Consider the following 19,154-nt stretch of genomic DNA (forward strand, 5'->3'; position numbering starts at 1 on the left):
AGATCGTCTGCGTTGCTTCTACCCTGCTTCCCAGCCCTGGTACTGTCTTGGCTTATCTCTGCACCCCACATCACTGGACCCTGGCTTGCACTCTGCTCCCTGCCCTGGTGCTGCCCGCATCACTGTCTCCGCTGCACTCTACGTTCTGCTCCTAGATCCTGGCCCGCTTCCTGCTCACCACCAGATCAGCCCTCGTTTCTGTAATATTATTTCACAATCTGTAAATAAACACCGTAAATCTGCCCCGAGTCTGCACTCCTTGGTCCGCACCTGTACCCAACGTTATGACAACAACAGAACTACAACAGGACTGCAACAAAATTACAACAGAACTAAAACAGAACTATAACAGAACTACAACAGAACTGCCACAGGACTACAGCATGACCACAACAAGACTACAACAGAATTACAACAGGACTAAAATAGGACTACAACAGGACTAAAATAAGACTATAACAGCACTAAACCAGGACTACAACAAAATAACAACAGGACTAAACCATGACTACAACGGGAAAACAACAGAACTACAACGGTACTTCAGCATTAAACTCTACATAAAGATATTAACTTTTGAAAGACATGTCTCTTGCTCACTGCCTAAACCAACTCGAAATATACAAAACAGGTTCAAAATATGTGAGCAAGGACAGGAACAATATCCTAATTTTATAATATAAGTCATATTTTAACAAATAGAAACAAAAGGTTAAGAATGTATTTCTCCTTGAAGAAAGTCCTTTTTGCAGTCACATGATGTTTTTGTTATGCTGCCATTTTGAGAACTTTAGACCAGATACTGTGTTTTATTTTATACCAAAAGCTCCATAGCATGTCAGATGTTGGTGAATTTAAAATGACAATTAACTTTTATGAAACACTTTTATTAAAACATCACAATATAAATACATCCATACATCCATACATCTGTACGTACATACATACATCCATACATCTGTACGTACATACATACATACATACATACATACATACATACATACATACATACATACACACATACTCTGATATGTACAAGAAATATACAACAGGATTTACATCTGGCACAGTGCTGGAAATCACTCCACAATATAATCATATTTTTGTACAAATGTCTTTGTTTAGACCTGGTTTAGTCCTGGTTTAGTCCTGGTTTAGTCCTGGTTTAGTCCTGGTCTAGTCCTGGTTTAGTCCTGGTCTAGTCTTGGTCTAGTCCTGGTTTAGTCCTGGTTTAGTCCTGGTTTTGTCCTGGTTTTGTCCTGGTCTAGTCCTGGTTTAGTCTTGGTTTTGTCCTGGTTTAGTCCTGGTTTAGTCCTGGTTTAGTCCTGGTCTAGTCCTGGTTTAATCTTGGTTTAGTCCTGGTCTAGTCCTGGTTTAGTCCTGTTCTAGTCCTTGTTAAGTCCTGGTTTTGTCCCAGTCTTGTCTGAATGTGTTCCCACAGCTGTAGTTACGTCCCACTGTTCCAGTGCACAAAAGTGAAGCGCTTTTCCTCTAACTCTAAGAGTCCTCTCTGGTTTTTCATAATTTTTGTGTTTTTTGCATGTTTTTGTTTGTTTTTTGTGTAATTAGTTTGTTTTTGCTTGTATTTACAGGCGTTACTGACATCCACACTCGTCCACAATCATGTCTTCATGATGCCGTAATAACATCTCTCCGCTCTCATAATACAACATGCTCAGGGGGCTGGTTCTGGTGGGCGCGCAGCACGGAGAGGAGATGCTGCCCGAGTGGAAATGTGTGAAGAGACTCTGCAAGAGGAACAGAACAGCAGGTTAGCACACTCAAATACTGTAAACGGAGTAACATTGTTTACTAAAATATGTTGAGCTATTTGTGCATTTCTGCTGATGTACATGTTACTAAAGATTCAGAAAACTTGATTTTATCCCCATAAAGAAGTGGACTAAGAGTGTAACGTCACCCACAGCAATCGACTACAGGCAAATTAAGCTCATCCAGGCTAGCAGTTACAGTTGAAATTGGAAAAGGTGTTTCAAATAAAATGTCTTTGATCTGTGGGGTGCCCCAGGGGTCAATCCTGGGACCCCTGTTGTTCAATGTCTACATGCTGCAGTTAGGCTCAGAGAATAAACTTTAAAGCAGCTCTGATTGTGTATAAGTCTCTCCATGGACCAGCACCAAAGAACATTTCCCACATGTTGGAGCCACCTGAACCATCTCACACTCTGAGGACTTCAGGGACAGGCCTCCTGATGAAATCCTGATTTAGTCCCGTTCTAGTCCTGGTTTAGTCCTGGTTTAGTCCTGGTTTAGTCCCGGCCTCCTGCTGGTGCCCAGAGTCAGGACTAAACATGGGGAATCAGCGTTTCAGTTTTGTGCAGCTAAAACTTGGAACATTCTTTCTGAAGATGTGAGACAGGCCTCGACTTTGACAATGTTTAAATCCAGACTCAAACGGGTTTATTTAGCTGCATGTGACTGAAAGGGGTTTATTCTGCACTTTTCTCTTTTAATGTTCATTTTATGATGATTATGTTTTGATTTGTTGTATTGTGATTTTACTGTCTTTCTTACTCTGTAAAGCTCTTTGAATTACTTTGTGTACAAATTGTGCTGTACAAATAAACTTGCCTTGAAACCAGAAGTTTACATACACTATATAAAAATAATCAATCAATTAGAATTTCAAAAATTATTTCTATTTGCTAAATGCCAGAATAATGAGAGAATAATGGATATTTTTAGGCAATTTTTCATGACTTTCTTCCAAGTGAGACATTTACTTTATAATATCTGCACTAAACTGGACACTTTATAACACCGGTCACTTTAATAAGTCATGTTTGCACTGTTGTTCTGATGCTGCTGTTGTTCATATTTTCTACCTCTAAGTATTTCATTTTATTTTTGAGCATATCTTTTTTTAACTTTGTACATGCCCTTATTTTTATTTGTATTTATTCAGTGTGTTTTTATGCTGCACTTTATCACCACAGTAAGTTCCTAGTTTGTGAACTGTGTTCACAGACGATGGCAATAAAAGTCTCATTCTGATTCTGGTTACATACATTTCATTAGTATTTGTTCCATTGCCTTTAAACTGACTTAACTTGACTTAAACATTTTGGATATCCTTCTCACAATAGTTTGCAGAAAGTTTGTCCTCTTAACAGCACTGGTGTAACTCAGTCCTCGTTTCACTGTGGATAATGACACACTCTTACAGCTTCAGCAGCTTCTTCTCCAGGTCTTTTTCTTTTGTTCTTGTGTTGATCATTTCAGACCAAAGCTCGTTCGTCTCTGGGACACGTGTCCTTCCTGAGCGGTGTGACGCTGGACAGTCCCATGGTCTTTATACTCGTGTTTAATTGTTTGAACGTGGCTCCTTCAGGCGGAAACTGCACCAGGATGAACCAGACTTGAGCAGGTCCACAGTTCACTTCCTGATATCTTGGATGATTTCTTTTCACTTTCCCATGATGTTATACAAAGAAACAGAGTGTTTCAGCTGAGCTTCAAATACATTCACAAGTTTGTCTCTAATTAACTCAAATCTGTCAATAAACCAATCAGAAGCTTCCAAAGACATGACCTCATCTGGGTTTTCTTAAATTGTTTAAAGTCATAATAATCTTACTGTGTGTAAACTTCTGACTGAAGAAAGCCTTCAAAAATTGTCTTAAAAAATGTTTCTCTCATTATTCTGACATTTAGCAAATAAAAATAATTTTGTTAATCCTAATTGACCAAAAACATGAAAAGTTTAGTCTGATTTAATGTCAGACAGTGAGAAAAAGTCTTTTTTTCTTTTTATATAGTGTATGTAAAATTCTGGTTCCAACTGTAAAGGGGCGACTCTACAGCCGAGTCCATATTTGGAAATCTGATTGTTAGTATCATAGCAACCAAAGAGCCAATCAGGAGCGAGGCTGTTGAAGGATTTGTCTGTTATTAATGTTCATATCTTGATTTACAGACACAATAGTGAAATAAAAAACCCAGAATCATGTAGAGGGTTAATACGAATATTTAAGACCAAAATGTTTGGAGTTTTTACACAGAAAATTAATTGGAGCCAGAGTTGATGGAGCAGGAAGTGCATCCATCATCACTTCCTGTTTGGAACGTAGGAGGTAGGAGGTTAAATTATTTTAAGCAATTTATCTATTATCTTGTTTTATTGCATGTACCATTTTCCTTCTGTTCTTTAACTGTGCGGTGAAACACTGGAATTTCCCCTCTGTGGGACTAATAAAGATCTTATCTTATATTAGCTCTGTCCATTTATATAAACAGTCTATGCTAGCAGGTTAGCTCTGTCTATTTATATATACAGTCTATGCTAGCAGGTTAGCTCTGTCCATTTATATAAACAGTCTATGCTAGCAGGTTAGCTCTGTCTATTTATATATACAGTCTATGCTAGCAGGTTAGCTCTGTCCATTTATATATACAGTCTATGCTAGCAGGTTAGCTCTGTCCATTTATATATACAGTCTATGCTAGCAGGTTAGCTCTGTCCATTTATATATACAGTCTATGCTAGCAGGTTAGCTCTGTCCATTTATATAAACAGTCTAGGATACTTCTGCTCTTAGAATAGCGTTGGCTTCTTTACTGATGAAAGGGTCAAATGCAGAGAATGAAGTTCCGTCATGAGGCATTAATCGAGTATATTTCGTCTTAAACCTTCTGAGACTTACCTGCATATAGGCGTGGTTGGTCGGGTTGAGATGTTCCCCTAGCGGACCTGGACACGCCCCTTCACACCTGTAGGCGTTGTACCTTTTGGGGAATATGATCCAGGAGCCCCATCCAATCAGGTTAAAATCCACGTGCAGATCCACTCGTCTGCACAGCGGCGTCTTCCACTCGCCGTGCTCCCTCTGTCCTCTCTTACTCCTTCGCTTTTTATGTCGTTTTGCTTTTCGGATTTCTGCGGGTGACAAAAACTTGGACTGTTCTGCTGTGTGGAGTAAACTAGCTTTCGGTTTAGACTCGTCATCTGAATCGGTGCGTGAAAATATGACCAAAAGCGCCCGATCGTTCACTCCGGGATCTATTCCGATTTCTCGTTTGGATTTTTCAGAATTTTTCCTTTTCATAAGTCGTCGGCGTTTCATTTTGTTCGCTTTCTTGTCTCGTAGCCAGTTCAAAAGTGGAGAGGTGATGTTGTAGACTCTCCAGCTGTGAGCTCCAGAGACCAGGGCGGTGTGGTCGAGCGTGCCCACCAGACGGGGCTCTGGACGGGGCTTGGAGGCCGCGAGCGCTGGGCCCTGGCGGGTTTGGTGGTGGTAGACGTCCACAGTGACGTTGGAGACGCTTTGATTTCGGGGAAATCGGATTCGAAGTTCGGCCGCTTGGATTTGCTGATCTGCCAGTAATGTGTGGAGGTCAAAGGTCACGATCCAGCCAGTTTGTTTATACGTCAAGCCTGAAACGAAACAATAGAAATAGTTAAAAATCTAGTAGGGATCGAGGCTTTTAAAAATATTATTATCAGCAGGTTTCAAAATGATGGAAATTATAACTAAAGCAATTAACAATCCAAAATATTCTCTTTTGAATGAGCAGAAGTCCTCAAAATGGCGCCTGTCTTTCACTTCTCACTCGCCTCAAACTGGTAAACATTTGTGACTTGTGTTTATATAAATGATTAGATTTAAAAGAGACATGCAAAACCGATCAGATCATGTACCAGAAGAACCGACTCCCATAAACTCACGATGCACTGAAAAACATGAGTCTTTACTCTGAGCGGCTCACATCTCCACAAACCTGGCTCTTATTTTGACATCCTGCTTGTTTTCATGGAAATGCTGTTAACATTCCACAGTAAAACATATCTAAGGAGAATGTTCCGAAGTGTGGTTTTAACTTTCTATCATGCAGAAAGTGACACACTGTGCCTTTAAATAGACGTGTTGATGTAAACGATCTTTTGATAAGACTCGTTCTTATCAGACATGAACGAAGTTATCTCAAAACCAGTTTGTAATGATTCTGTAGGATTACCGACTCTTTTGACAGATCCGATTCTTTTGCATCGGTTCGTGTCAAAGAGCCATTCAAAAGACCGGCTCTTTTTATAGGTTCTCAGCCTGAGAGCAGAGGTAAAACTGTCTAAAAAACATCTTAAAAAAACATCTTAAAAAACATCAAAAATAAGCACTAAAAACTCTTAAAAACTTCTAAAAAAAATAAATAAAAAAAACATCTAAAAAAAAAAAACATCTAAAAAAACTCTCAAAATGCAAAATGCAAAATGCAAAAAAAAAAAAAAAAAAAAAAACCTGGAAAGAAAAAGAGAGAGCCGAACACGTTAAGGAACCGCTCAAAAGAGCCGTTCACATCAGTAGTGCTGCGTAGGCTCTGGTCCTTCACTCTGGTCACTCTGGTCACACTGTACCACCTACGAGCCAAGTGTGTGGAGAGGAGAGCCTCCCCTGTACCACCTACGAGCCAAGTGTGTGGAGAGGAGAGCCGTCCCCGTATCACCTACGAGCCAAGTGTGTGGAGAGGAGAGCCTCCCCTGTACCACCTACGAGCCAAGTGTGTGGAGAGGAGAGCCTCCCCCGTACCACCTACGAGCCAAGTGTGTGGAGAGGAGAGCCTCCCCCGTACCACCTACGAGCCAAGTGTGTGGAGAGGAGAGCCTCCCCCGTACCACCTACGAGCCAAGTGTGTGGAGAGGAGAGCCTCCCCCGTACCACCTACGAGCCAAGTGTGTGGAGAGGAGAGCCTCCCCTGTACCACCTACGAGCCAAGTGTGTGGAGAGGAGAGCCGCCGAGCCAAAGGGGAGGGCTCTTCTGCGCCACTGTGCCACCAGCCAGCGGTTCAATCCCCCGCGCTAATCTAATCAGAGACAAGTGCGAAAAAGAACTGAGGGAAGTTGTTGATTTGCGCTAAACACAGATTTGCGCAGGGCGCGTCTGGAGCGCGCGAATCCACATCCCGCTGTTTAAGGAGCGGCCGCGGTTTACTCTGGGAATTATCTCCGCTCCACTGACCCCGCGGATGTGTATTGACTCCGGGCTGAAGTCGTCTAGGCGCAGTTTGACAGCGCGAGTTCACATCCAAAATCCCTAACATCCCAAGCAGCGGCACATACACTTTGGCGCACTGTGTAACTTACTTTGCGCCATGACGCTCCTGACCGTGTCCGCGCGCCTCGCTCCGCTCTGCTCACTGGCATCCACCAGGCTGGAAAAGTTGGTAGTGAAATTCCGGTACAGATGCACCATGTAGGCGGGCAGGTGGTGTCCGACGGGTCTCTCCAAAAGATGAAACCTCGAGTACGCTCCGTCTGTCACCGCGTGCGTCCCGCGCGCAGACACCAGACGCAGTACAAGTAGCAGTAGTAGTACAGGTCGTTGCAGTAGTAGTACAGGTCGTTGCAGTAGTAGTACAGGTCGTTGCAGTAGTAGTACCCGCAGACTTGGCGCTCTCGTGGATGTCGCGCGCATGTTGAGGCCGTGCGTAAAATGGCAAATCCGTGCGTCGCTGAGGTCAGGCTGCTTTTTATATCTGCGCCAGCCCCTTTTCCATGTTTAACAAGTAGCCGAGAACATTAAAGGAAACACGCGCTCTCGGGACTTGTTACTTGACAGCTCATAACGCATTCACGTGCTAATGAGCCGCCCGCGTGCGTGTTTACAAGCTGTGAGGTTTGCACAGGCTCTGTGCCCCCCCCCCACTCACCCCTCCACCCTCCCTCCACCCTCCCTCCATCCGCGCGAGGCAGGATGATTGTCCCATGTTGTTTGGTTACACTAATTGTTAGGCTTTTCCATGGAGTGACGCAGTCTCTTAAACATACAGCCCTCCGCGCGGGCACCGGCTCTTTCTGTGGCTCTGTGGCTCTCTGTGGCTCTCTGTGCCAATACGATCATTGTAAAACCCGGGACCTGTGTTTGTATATTTTATTGATGAGGTAAAAGTTATTATAATCATCAAAATGCACCCAGTTTAAGTCCAGAGTGGTCTGTCTATCTGGTCTGTGCGTAAAAACGCGCGGTGGTTTTGTAACATCAGTTTGGTATAACTCAAGTTTTTCATATTTATATATATTTTTACGGATAAGGTGAAGCTTATAGTTATAGAGTTTAGACTATGTGTCGGCTAACACAAAAATCAGAAGAAAAAAAAGGTAAAACTGATTTGTGTTTTTTCTGTGACCCAAATGTCTCATTTGAATCGATGTCACATTTACACTTGTGTGATATACTTTTTACTCTTAAAGTACATTTTTAAAGGGGTACTTACATACTTTTACTTAAGTAGATTTTTTCATGTGTAACTTTTTACCTCTGCGTCTGTACTTTTACTTTAGTAACAACATGAAGTACTTTGGATTAAACAGACACAGAAGCAGAGAGGATTTTATTCAGTTCAAATGTTTGTTTTTTGTGACATAAACTGGGTTTATTCTGACTGAAATGTTCCACAGTTGGGCATTAAACTGATATCTTGTTATATCTTGCATTTATTCCTTAACAAGCCCATTTCTCCACAGATCTGACCTGTAACATGGCCTGGTGCCACCACCTGCTGGTTTCCATAACGTTTAATGCCATAGTGTGGCACATTCTGGAAAAGCAACAAACGTCTTCAAAAAGTGTATAAAAACACACAGAGCTAACCTGCTAGCCACGGCTTTCCAAACAGGAAGTGATCATGGATGCACTTCCTGCTCCATCGACTCTGGCTCCAATTCACTTTCTGTGTAAAAACTGTGTCTCTCTGTGTCCTCTGTCCCCTCTCTGTCCTCTCTGTCCTCTCTCTGTCTCTGCTGCTTCAGACTCATTCTGGTCTTAAATGTTCGTATTAACCCTCTACATGATCCTGGGGTTTTTATTTCACTATTGTGTCTGTAAATCAAGATCTGAACATTAATAATGAACATTAATAATGAACATTAATAATGAACATTCATAATGAACATTCATAATGAACATTCATAATGAACATTCATAATGAACATTAATAATGAGCTTCTTCACGTCTCTGTCACTTTTCTAGAGGCTGATGTTAAATGTCCTGCAGAGGGCGTTGTTTCGACCTGCCGCTGCTGAATCCACAGATCTCTCTCTCTCTCTCTCTCTCTTTCTCTCTCTCTCTCTCTCTCTCTCTCTCTCTCTCTCTCTCTCTCTCTCTCTCTCTCTCTCTCTATATATATATATATATATATATATATATATATATATATATATATATATATATATATAAAGAAGCCAATGATTAAAGTACCACATGACTCTCCACACGACTCTATTCTCTGATCTGTTGTTTCCTTGTCACAAACAGACCTGGAGTTGTGTTTTGTTTCATTCTCAAAACACTCTGTTCCACTTTGTGATGTCATCATGTGGTAAAACAGGAAGTGCTCCACTGTGTTTTTAAACTCCACCTTCACTAGAATCATCTGGATCATTTCAGTCCTGGAGTTGTCTCTTATCTCGACTGAACTAAACTGAGCTAAAGGAACTGTTCACTTGAAAACTACCACTTGATGACATCACAAGGTGAAACAGAGCATTTTGAGCTTTGGAGATGTGACAGACTAATAATAAAGTGACTCAAACATGTGTGAATGAAACAAAACACAACTCCAGGTCTGTTTTTATGAGGGAACAGTTTTAGAACATGGAGTAAACCTAAAGTGAGGCTGCGCTTTAGGAGGGACTCATGGGGTGAATATTGCTCTTGTTTTTGTTTTTAGAAGCTCCTCTTTAAAGTTTTCAGCTGGTCACATTCTGATCGATGCTGCAGATTTCTCTTTTATTCATAGATGCTGCAGATTTCTTTTATTCAGCTGATACATACTGATGGATGCTGCAGATTTGGTGTCGCCCTCACTGCGCATGCGCCAGAGTCTACTCTTACAGTGACTATTTCCTCGTGAGTTTCTCGACACAAACTCAGTGAATCATTTTGTTCAGCTGCTTCTTCCTCCAGCTTCGTCCCTCGGCTTCAGTCTGCGCTTCTACAAACCCCGATGGAGACGCGGGGTTTCTGCTGAAATGGTGAGTCTCTACAAACTTTTGTGCAAAAGCCTCGGCGCAGCAGAAAGCGCAGCGCAGAGGCGCAGATGCTCCACAGACACACAGCGAGCTTCATGCTACAAACATCCTGGGATTTGTGTTTCTGTTTGACTGTGGAAGCTCCGGCTCTGGAGCGGCTCTGCTCCGGCTCTGGGGCGGCTCTTCTCCGGCTCTGCTCCGGCTCTCTAGCGGCTCTGGAGCGGCTCTGCTCCGGCTCTGGAGCGGGCGCGTGGCGGAGGAGGTGGAGGAGCCGGACACAGGCGGGACATGTGCTCGGCTGGTGCTGGGTCTGAATCAGCGGGAGCAGGACGGGCACATTCATGTTCTGTTGAGTCTTTACAAAGTGTTTACGTCATGAGAGACTTTAAACACACATCTGTCTGTCTCTCTGTGTCTCTGTGTCTCTCTGTCTGTCTGTCTGTCTCTGTGTGTCTGTCTGTCTGTCTCTCTCTGTCTGTCTGTCATATATCCTCTCCATTCTGCCTCTGTATAAGAGACTTTAAACACACACGTTTAATCAGAAAAACGTTGTATCTATAATCGATATATCGTCCGTATAATCGATATATCGTCCGTATAATCGGTATATGGTCTGTATAATGGATATTTAATCTGTATAATCGATGTATAATCGATATTTACTTTTAAATAATGGAAATAGTCTTAGTGAATAAAAAGTGACAGTCGAGTCTGAAACAGCAGTAGAAGTACTTCATTATGTAAAGTAAAAGTATCACCAATAAATCTACTTGAGTAAAAGTATTAAAGTACCTGTTTAAAAATGTACTTAAAGAATAAAAAGTTGAAGTATTTGTTTCAAATTTTCAGATCTAATAAAGCTTCAAATGTGGTGATTTTGATAAAGATTTGAGCTGAATTTTCTCGTCATTTTTTTCAGTTTTTCTTTGTATATTTTTGTTCAAATTCTGAACGTGTTAAAAATAAACCTCAGCCTTTTCAGCAGGTCTCACACAATCAGAAAAATACTTTTACTTTTTAGTGCAGTTTAAAAATGTAGTGGAGTAGAAAGCACAGATACTGCTCTCACATGTACTCAAGTAAAAGTAAAAAGTACACACTGTAAATGTACTTTTCACTTTGGTATATTCCACCTCTGGTCTTTCATAATGTTTCATATTTTTTCTTCTCATTCCTTTGTTTTACTTCATGGACCCTCAGTGCAGTTTTAATTAGGGACTCTCAGACTTCCGTCACCCCAGACACTTCCTCCAGCTCCTCCCGTGGGGCCCCGAGCTTCATTTAAAGTCACGCGTGTTTAAAGTTCTGGCCTGAGGCGTGTTGAGGTCCTGAAGTTTCACTTTGGGCCTCGCTCTGACGTAAATGAACAGGGTGAAGGTCTGGGGCACAAAGACGTGGGACAGCAGACCCCCCCGTCGACGCCCCTGAAAGACGTGGGGCCCGGGACAGCAGACCCCTTTGGCCCCCCGTGGACGCCCCTGAAAGACATGGGGCCCCGGGACAGCAGACCCCTTTGGCCCCCCGTGGACGCCCCTGAAAGACATGGGGCCCCGGGACAGCAGACCCCTTTGGCCCCCCGTGGACGCCCCTGAAAGACGTGGGGCCCGGGACAGCAGACCCCTTTGGCCCCTGTCCACGCCCCTGTCCACGCCCCTGTCCACGCCCCTGTCCACGTCCCTGTCCACGCCCCTGTCCACGCCCCTGTCCACGTCCCTGTCCACGCCCCTGTCCACGTCCCTGTCCACGTCCCTGTCCACGCCCCTGTCCACGCCCCTGTCCACGTCCCTGTCCACGCCCCTGTCCACGCCCCTGTTGAGGATGGGATAAACACTGCAGAGGTGAAGCGTCCAGCGTTTCTTCTGGTGCTGCTGAAGCTGAAACGACTCGACTGAAATAAAAAAATGGCTCTGTTTTCTGTTACAATCGATTGATGAGTTTTACATGATGTAAGTAAAGGTGTATCGTGTAACATTTCAGGGGGAGGGTCTGACTCCTGCTTGTGTCCGTGGAGCTGTTGATGTTTTCACTGTAATATTCCACAGTATGGCATTAATCTTTTAGCACCAGTATAAGTTACAGGTCAGATCTGTGGAGAGAGAATGCATGTTTTTTATTTGCAACAAAAACGTCAATGATTCAGTGTCATACTCTGGAACATTTCAGTTAAGGTATAAACACCTCCACGGCAACAAGCCGGTAGTGAGCGAGTGTGACGTCACCACAGCTTCAGCTTCAGCTCGCAGAGAGCCGGAATGGCAGAGAGCCGGAATGGCAGAGAGCCGGAATGGCAGAGAGCCGGAATGGCAGAGAGCCGGAATCGCAGAGAGCCGGAATCGCAGAGAGCCGGAGGGAGCCGGAGTTGCCCATGATCACTTAACATTATGAATGCAGTGGCTAGCAGGTTAGCTAGCAGGTTAGCTAGCAGCTATGTCCGTTTATATAAACAGTCTATGAGCCTAACCCCACACTCTGAGTCACACACTGCACCTTTTACACTGCATTCTTTAAAGTGAGATCAACACAAGTTCAAATCTGTAATTTAAAGTATTGTTTTTTGTTATGTCTTCATTAATAATAATAATAATAATAATAATAATAATAATAATAATAATAATAATAATAATAATAATAATACATTAAAAGCCTGTGGTTCCACAGTGGGTCTCACTCTCACGTGTTGAGTCCAAAGTCCTGGCTGAGGATCTTTGATGTATCGTAGTCCTGGCTCTTTGTTTGGTGGGGGCGGATGAGGGCGGATGAGGGCGGATGAGGGCGGATGAGGGCGGATGAGGGCGGATGGGGGTGGATGGGGGCGGATGAGGGTGGATGGGGGCGGGTGGGGGTGGATTTGGGCAGGTGGGGGTGGGTGGGGTCCTCTTCAGTATCTCGTATCACTTTACTTAAAATGTCCTGAGGCAAGACAGAAACGGGGAATCTAACTCAACATGAGTCACCAAAGGGAGCGTGTCCAACTCTTCAGGTTCTATTCTCTGATAAACTGTGAGCTGGACTGTTCAGATAATCAGGTTTAGGTTCTGTGAGCTGGACTGTTGTCGATACTAAAAGTTGTAACTTGATTTTCATAAGTTTTCTTTATAGCAGTGTAAATTCCACAGTGTCCAGATCTCTCCAGGTCAGAGTGAGTCCACTGTGTGCTGTGTCTAATTATGAAGCGTGCGGGTGGAGGCGCTCACAGCCGGACACAAGCCGGACATGTGCTCGGCTGGGGCTGGATCAGTGGGAGCAGGACTGGCACGTTCTTGTTCTGGTTCTGTTGATTCTTGTGCTGGTCCTGGTTCTACACATGCTAACATGCACTTCCTGATTATCTGACCATAAGGCCTCATTAGACACAGGCACAGTGGACTCACTCTGACCTGGAGAGATCTGCACTGGACACTGTATTTACACTGCTATAAAGAAACAAAACTTATGAAAACAACAATCCACAACAATCCAGCTCACAGAACTAAACCTGCAATGCATGTTAGCATGCTAGTTGTTGTTCAATTTACTGTCACAGCATCAGAACTCCGGTCTGGTCTATGAGAGTTGTGAAACGTGCTTATAAACTCATAATGGTGAATTATTATGATGTTTGTCACGTTCTGTTCTGTTCTGTTGTGTTCTGCCGTGTTCTGCCATGTTCTGCTATGTTCTGTTGTGTTCTGCCGTGTTCTGTTGTGTTCTGCCATGTTCTGTGGTGTTATGCCATGTTCTGTGGTGTGCTGTCATGTTCTGTTGTATTTTGCCATGTTCTGTGGTGTCCTGCCGTGTTCTGCCATGTTCTGTCGTGTTCTGCTGTGTTTTGTGGTGTTCTGCCATGTTCTGCCGTGTTCTGTCGTGTTTTCTTGTGTTTTACTGTGTTCTGTGGTGTTCCGCCATGTTCTGCCATGTTTTGTGGTGTTTTGCCATGTTCTGTCGTCTTCTGTCATGTTCTCTTGTGTTCTGCTGTGTTCTGCTATGTTCTCTTGTATTTTGCTGTGTTCTGTGGTGTTCTGTCATGTTCTGCTGTGTTTTGCCGTGTTCTGTGGTGTTCTGCCATGTTCTGTCATGTTTTCTTGTGTTTTACTATGTTCTGTGGTGTTCTGCCATGTTTTGTGGTGTTTTGCCATGTTCTGTTGGGTTTTGCCGTGTTCTGTTGTGTTCTGCCGTGTTCTGTTGTGTTTTGCCGTGTTCTATGGTGTTCTGTCATGTTCTGTTGTGTTTTGCCATGTTCTGTCGTCTTCTGTCATGTTCTCTTGTGTTTTGCTGTGTTCTGTGGTGTTCTGCTACGTTCTCTTGTATTTTGCTGTGTTCTGTGGTGTTCTGCCATGTTCTGTCGTGTTTTCTTGTGTTTTACTATGTTCTGTGGTGTTCTGCCATGTTTTGTGGTGTTTTGCCGTGTTCTATGGTGTTCTGTCATGTTCTGTTGTGTTTTGTTGTGTTCTGTTGTGTTCTGCCATGTTCTGTTGTGTTCCGTCATGTTCTGTTGTGTTCTGCCGTGTTCTGTTGTGTTCTGCCGTGTTCTATGGTGTTCTGTCATGTTCTGTTGTGTTTTGTTGTGTTCTGTTGTGTTCTGCCGTGTTCTGTTGTGTTCTGTCATGTTCTGTTGTGTTTTCATACACTACTCCATAAAGTAGTTCTGTGTTTTTTTGTCATGATACTCGATACTGATCCTGATTCCACGATGATAAAAAGTCTTTACACAACAGAATGTGATGTTCCACATTAAATGTTGTACTTTGTGTTCTATTCACATGTGTGTTATATGTGTGTAATCCCTCAGTGTGTAGGTGTGTGTGTGGGGGTGTGTGTGTATGTGTGTCTGTGTGTCTGTGTGTGTGTTTAGTATCGATTCCTCTGAATAATGAGTACCTAGTTTTGATACTTGTTTTATATGGATCAGTGTCTGATTCTCTATGGACATCCCCAGTACCAAAGGTGAGTAACACAATAATAAAATAATAATAAAAAGGGAACACAATAATAAAATAATGATAAAAAGGTAATACAATAATAAAATAATAATAAAAAGGTAACACAATAATAAAATAATAATAAAAAGGTAACACAATAATAAAATAATAAAAAGGTGAGTAACACAATAATAAAATAATAATAAAAAGGTAACACAATAATAAAATAATAATAAAAAGGTAACACAATAATAAAATAATAATAAAAAGGTAACACAATAATAAAATAATAATAAAAAGGTAACACAATAATAAAATAATAATAATAAAACCACTGTATTTGTTCAGATTGTTTCCTGTTAAATGGCACACTGTTGTGCAGTGCACGTGTTGTACCACTAGGGGTCATGTGTGTGTAGATCACAGGACAGGAAAATATGAGCAGCAGTGGCTCCTCTCAGCTCGTGGTTCAAACTGTGGCTCCAGATCATATATGTGCTTCTTACATCTGCTTCACACATGTTTCATATATGTACTTCATATGTGTGCTTCATATACATGCTTCATATGTGTGCTTCACACGTGTTTCATACGTGTGCTTCTTATGTGTGCTTCATATATGTGCTCCATACGTGTGTTTCATACATGTGCTTCATATATGTGCTTCATACATGTTTCATATATGTGCTTCATACGTGTTTCATATGTGTGCTTCATACGTGCGTTTCATACATGTGCTTCATATGTGTGTTTCATACGTGTGTTTCATATGTGTGCTTCATACATGTTTCATATGTGTGCTTCATACATGTTTCATATGTGTGCTTCATACGTGCGTTTCATACATGTGCTTCATACGTGTGTTTCATACATGTGCTTCATACGTGTGTTTCATACGTGTGTTTCATACGTGTGCTTCATACATGTTTCATACGTGTGCTTCATACATGTGTTTCATACGTGTGCTTCATACGTGTGTTTCATACATGTTTTTCATACGTGTGCTTCATACGTGTGTGTCATACGTGTGTTTCATACGTGTGTTTCATACGTGTGTTTCATACGTGTGCTTCATACGTGTGTTTCATACGTGTGTTTCATACGTGTGCTTCATACGTGTGCTTCATACGTGTGCTTCATACGTGTGTTTCATACGTGTGTTTCATACGTGTGCTTCATACGTGTGCTTCATACGTGTTTCATATGTGTGTTTCATACGTGTGTTTCATACGTGTGCTTCATACGTGTGCTTCATACGTGTGTTTCATACGTGTGCTTCATACGTGTGTTTCATACGTGTGTTTCATACGTGTGCTTCATACGTGTTTCATACGTGTGTTTCATACGTGTGTTTCATACGTGTGCTTCATACGTGTGTTTCATACGTGTGTTTCATACGTGTGCTTCATACGTGTTTCATACGTGTGCTTCATACGTGTGCTTCATACGTGTGTTTCATACGTGTGCTTCATACGTGTGCTTCATACGTGTGTTTCATACGTGTGCTTCATACGTGTTTCATACGTGTTTCATACGTGTGTTTCATACGTGTGTTTCATACGTGTGCTTCATACGTGTGCTTCATACGTGTTTCATACGTGTGCTTCATACGTGTGCTTCATACGTGTGTTTCATACGTGTGTTTCATACGTGTGCTTCATACGTGTTTCATACGTGTGCTTCATACGTGTGCTTCATACGTGTGCTTCATACGTGTGTTTCATACGTGTGTTTCATACGTGTGTTTCATACGTGTGTTTCATACGTGTGCTTCATACGTGTGCTTCATACGTGTGTTTCATACGTGTGTTTCATACGTGTGTTTCATACGTGTGCTTCATACGTGTGCTTCATACGTGTGCTTCATACGTGTTTCATACGTGTGCTTCATACGTGTGCTTCATACGTGTGCTTCATACGTGTGTTTCATACGTGTGTTTCATACGTGTGTTTCATACGTGTGTTTCATACGTGTGCTTCATACGTGTGCTTCATACGTGTGCTTCATACGTGTGTTTCATACGTGTGTTTCATACGTGTGTTTCATACGTGTGCTTCATACGTGTTTCATACGTGTGTTTCATATGTGTGCTTCATATATGTGAAGTCTTAAAATAACTTCTGTTCAGGACATTTCCTCTTTCTTAATATTTTACACTTTCACTTCTCCTCGTTATGAATAAAATCATCGACAAATGTAGAAAAAAAACGTGTTTATGGATGAGCTTTGAACACTTTGTAAAAGTTATTTTTATTGCTGCCTTATTAAAAAAAACAAAAAAAACCCCACACAAAACAAAAGTTCAGTGCTCGCCTGTCCGCAGCTCTGCAGGTCCACGGCACTAAAGGTGCAGTATGTAAACTCAACACCTTATTGACTCATGCCTGAAATGTCCCACAGTGTGGCATTATCCATGTTGCATTTGTTCAGTTGTACATAAGTTTTAAAATGAGCTCGCATAACCACAGATATGGAACTCGGCTGTGCCCCGCCCCTTTCTGTCTCAGTCGTTTTAAACAGTTTAGTCCAGAGTCACTCCTCGCTCACTTTATGCACTCAGAACAGCATAATTACTCACCAAGATGAGTTTATGAGCACAACATTCAGAGGACACAGCAGAGCTTTGCTGTCATGATAACAAGGAAGTGCACTATTAGCATGCTAGTTGTTGGTGGCGTGCTATCGGTGCTCTTCCTGGTTGATGCACACTAAATAAATGCTTGACAATTAGCACACAGGGGTGACCCTCAAACTTTACAATCTGTAGTGGGGCAAGAGACGTTTGACCCGGTACAGACCCATTAAAGGGCCCATATTACTTAAAGGCCCATATTACTTAAAGGGCCCATATTACTTAAAGGGCCCATATTACTTAATGGGCCCATATTACTTAAAGGGCCCATATTACTTAAAGGGCCCATATTACTCAATGGGCCCATATTACTTAAAGGGCCCATATTACTTAAAGGCCCATATTACTTAATGGGCCAACATCACTCTTCTCTGTTTGGTTCCCATGATGTGAACACTCTGCAGGGAGGAAGGAAAAGGTGTGGCCCCTCAGCTCGTATCTCACTCTTCAAACGCACAAACACACTCCTTGCTCTCGTACAAACGCACTCCTTGCTCTCGCACAAACGCACTCCTTGCTCTCGCACAAACGCACTCCTTGCTCTCGCACAAACGCACTCCTTGCTCTCGCACAAACGCACTCCTTGCTCTCGCACAAACGCACTCCTTGCTCTCGCACAAACGCACTCCTTGCTCTCGCACAAACACACTCCTTGCTCTCGCACAAACACATTCCTTGCTCTCGCACAAACACACTCCTTGCTCTCGTACAACTGCAAATCTGGACTTTCTCCAGAAATGGGACGATATTGATGTTGGAAGAAGAGACTAGACTAAAAGGAAATGAGCCCAGATAAGATTAGAGTGTTTTGGTTTCTCATTCGGCGGCCATGTTGGAAAAGTGCTGGGAGCTGTTGTGTTGTAGTGTGTCGTGTTGTGTGTCATGTTGTAGTGCGTTGTAGTGTGTTGTGCTGTAGTGTGTTTTGTTGTAGTGTGTTGTAGTGTGTTGTGCTGTAGTGTGTCGTGTTGTAGTGTGTTGTAGTGTGTTGTAGTGTGTTGTGCTGTAGTGTGTCATGTTGTAGTGTGTCGTGCTGTAGAGTGCTTTGTTGTAGTGTGTTGTAGTGTGTTGTGCTGTAGTGTGTCATGTTGTAGTGTGTTGTGCTGTAGTGTGTTTTGTTGTAGTGTGTTGTAGTGTGTTGTGCTGTAGTGTGTTGTGTTGTAGTGTGTTTTGTTGTAGTGTGTTGTGCTGTAGTGTGTCGTGTTGTAGTGTGTCGTGCTGTAGTGTGTCGTGCTGTAGTGTTTTGTGTTGTAGTGTGTCGTGCTGTAGTGTGTTGTGTTGTAGTGTGTTGTGCTGTAGTGTGTTTTGTTGTAGTGTGTTGTAGTGTGACGTGTTGTAGTGTGTTTTGTTGTAGCGTGTTGTAGTGTGTTTTGTTGTAGTGTGTCGTGTTGTAGTGTGTTTTGTTGTAGTGTGTTGTAGTGTGACGTGTTGTAGTGTGTTGTGCTGTAGTGTGTTTTGTTGTAGCGTGTTGTAGTGTGTTTTGTTGTAGTGTGTCGTGTTGTAGTGTGTTTTGTTGTAGTGTGTTGTAGTGTGTCGTACTGTAGTGTGTCGTGTTGTAGTGTGTCGTACTGTAGTGTGTCGTGTTGCAGTGTGTCGTAGTGTGTCGTGTTGTAGTGTGTTGTAGTGTGTCGTGTTATAGTGT

General features: G+C 42.6%; 2 protein-coding genes across 2 annotated transcripts in view; one reads left to right on the forward strand and one right to left on the reverse strand.

Moving 5' to 3' along the window:
• Positions 1–1,595: 1,595 nt before the first annotated feature.
• On the reverse strand, positions 1,596–10,327 carry ndr2 (nodal-related 2). The gene is made up of 5 exons (XM_033985114.1): positions 9,956–10,327; positions 8,485–8,551; positions 7,098–7,268; positions 4,665–5,395; positions 1,596–1,748 (listed from the first exon to the last, which is right to left on the reverse strand). Exons 1-5 carry the CDS (start codon positions 10,325–10,327, stop codon positions 1,596–1,598), a joined length of 1,494 nt encoding a protein of 497 aa, XP_033841005.1.
• The window catches only part of pald1a (phosphatase domain containing paladin 1a), a 290,101-nt gene continuing 280,859 nt past the window's right edge, over positions 9,913–19,154 (forward strand). Inside the window, exon 1 of the mRNA XM_033985386.2 lies at positions 9,913–9,987. The gene's annotated coding sequence lies outside the window, so the exon portion shown is untranslated. The remainder of the gene's footprint in view (positions 9,988–19,154) is intronic.

This window comes from Periophthalmus magnuspinnatus, chromosome 19, assembly GCF_009829125.3.
Source record: "Periophthalmus magnuspinnatus isolate fPerMag1 chromosome 19, fPerMag1.2.pri, whole genome shotgun sequence".
Lineage (NCBI taxonomy): Eukaryota > Metazoa > Chordata > Actinopteri > Gobiiformes > Gobiidae > Periophthalmus > Periophthalmus magnuspinnatus.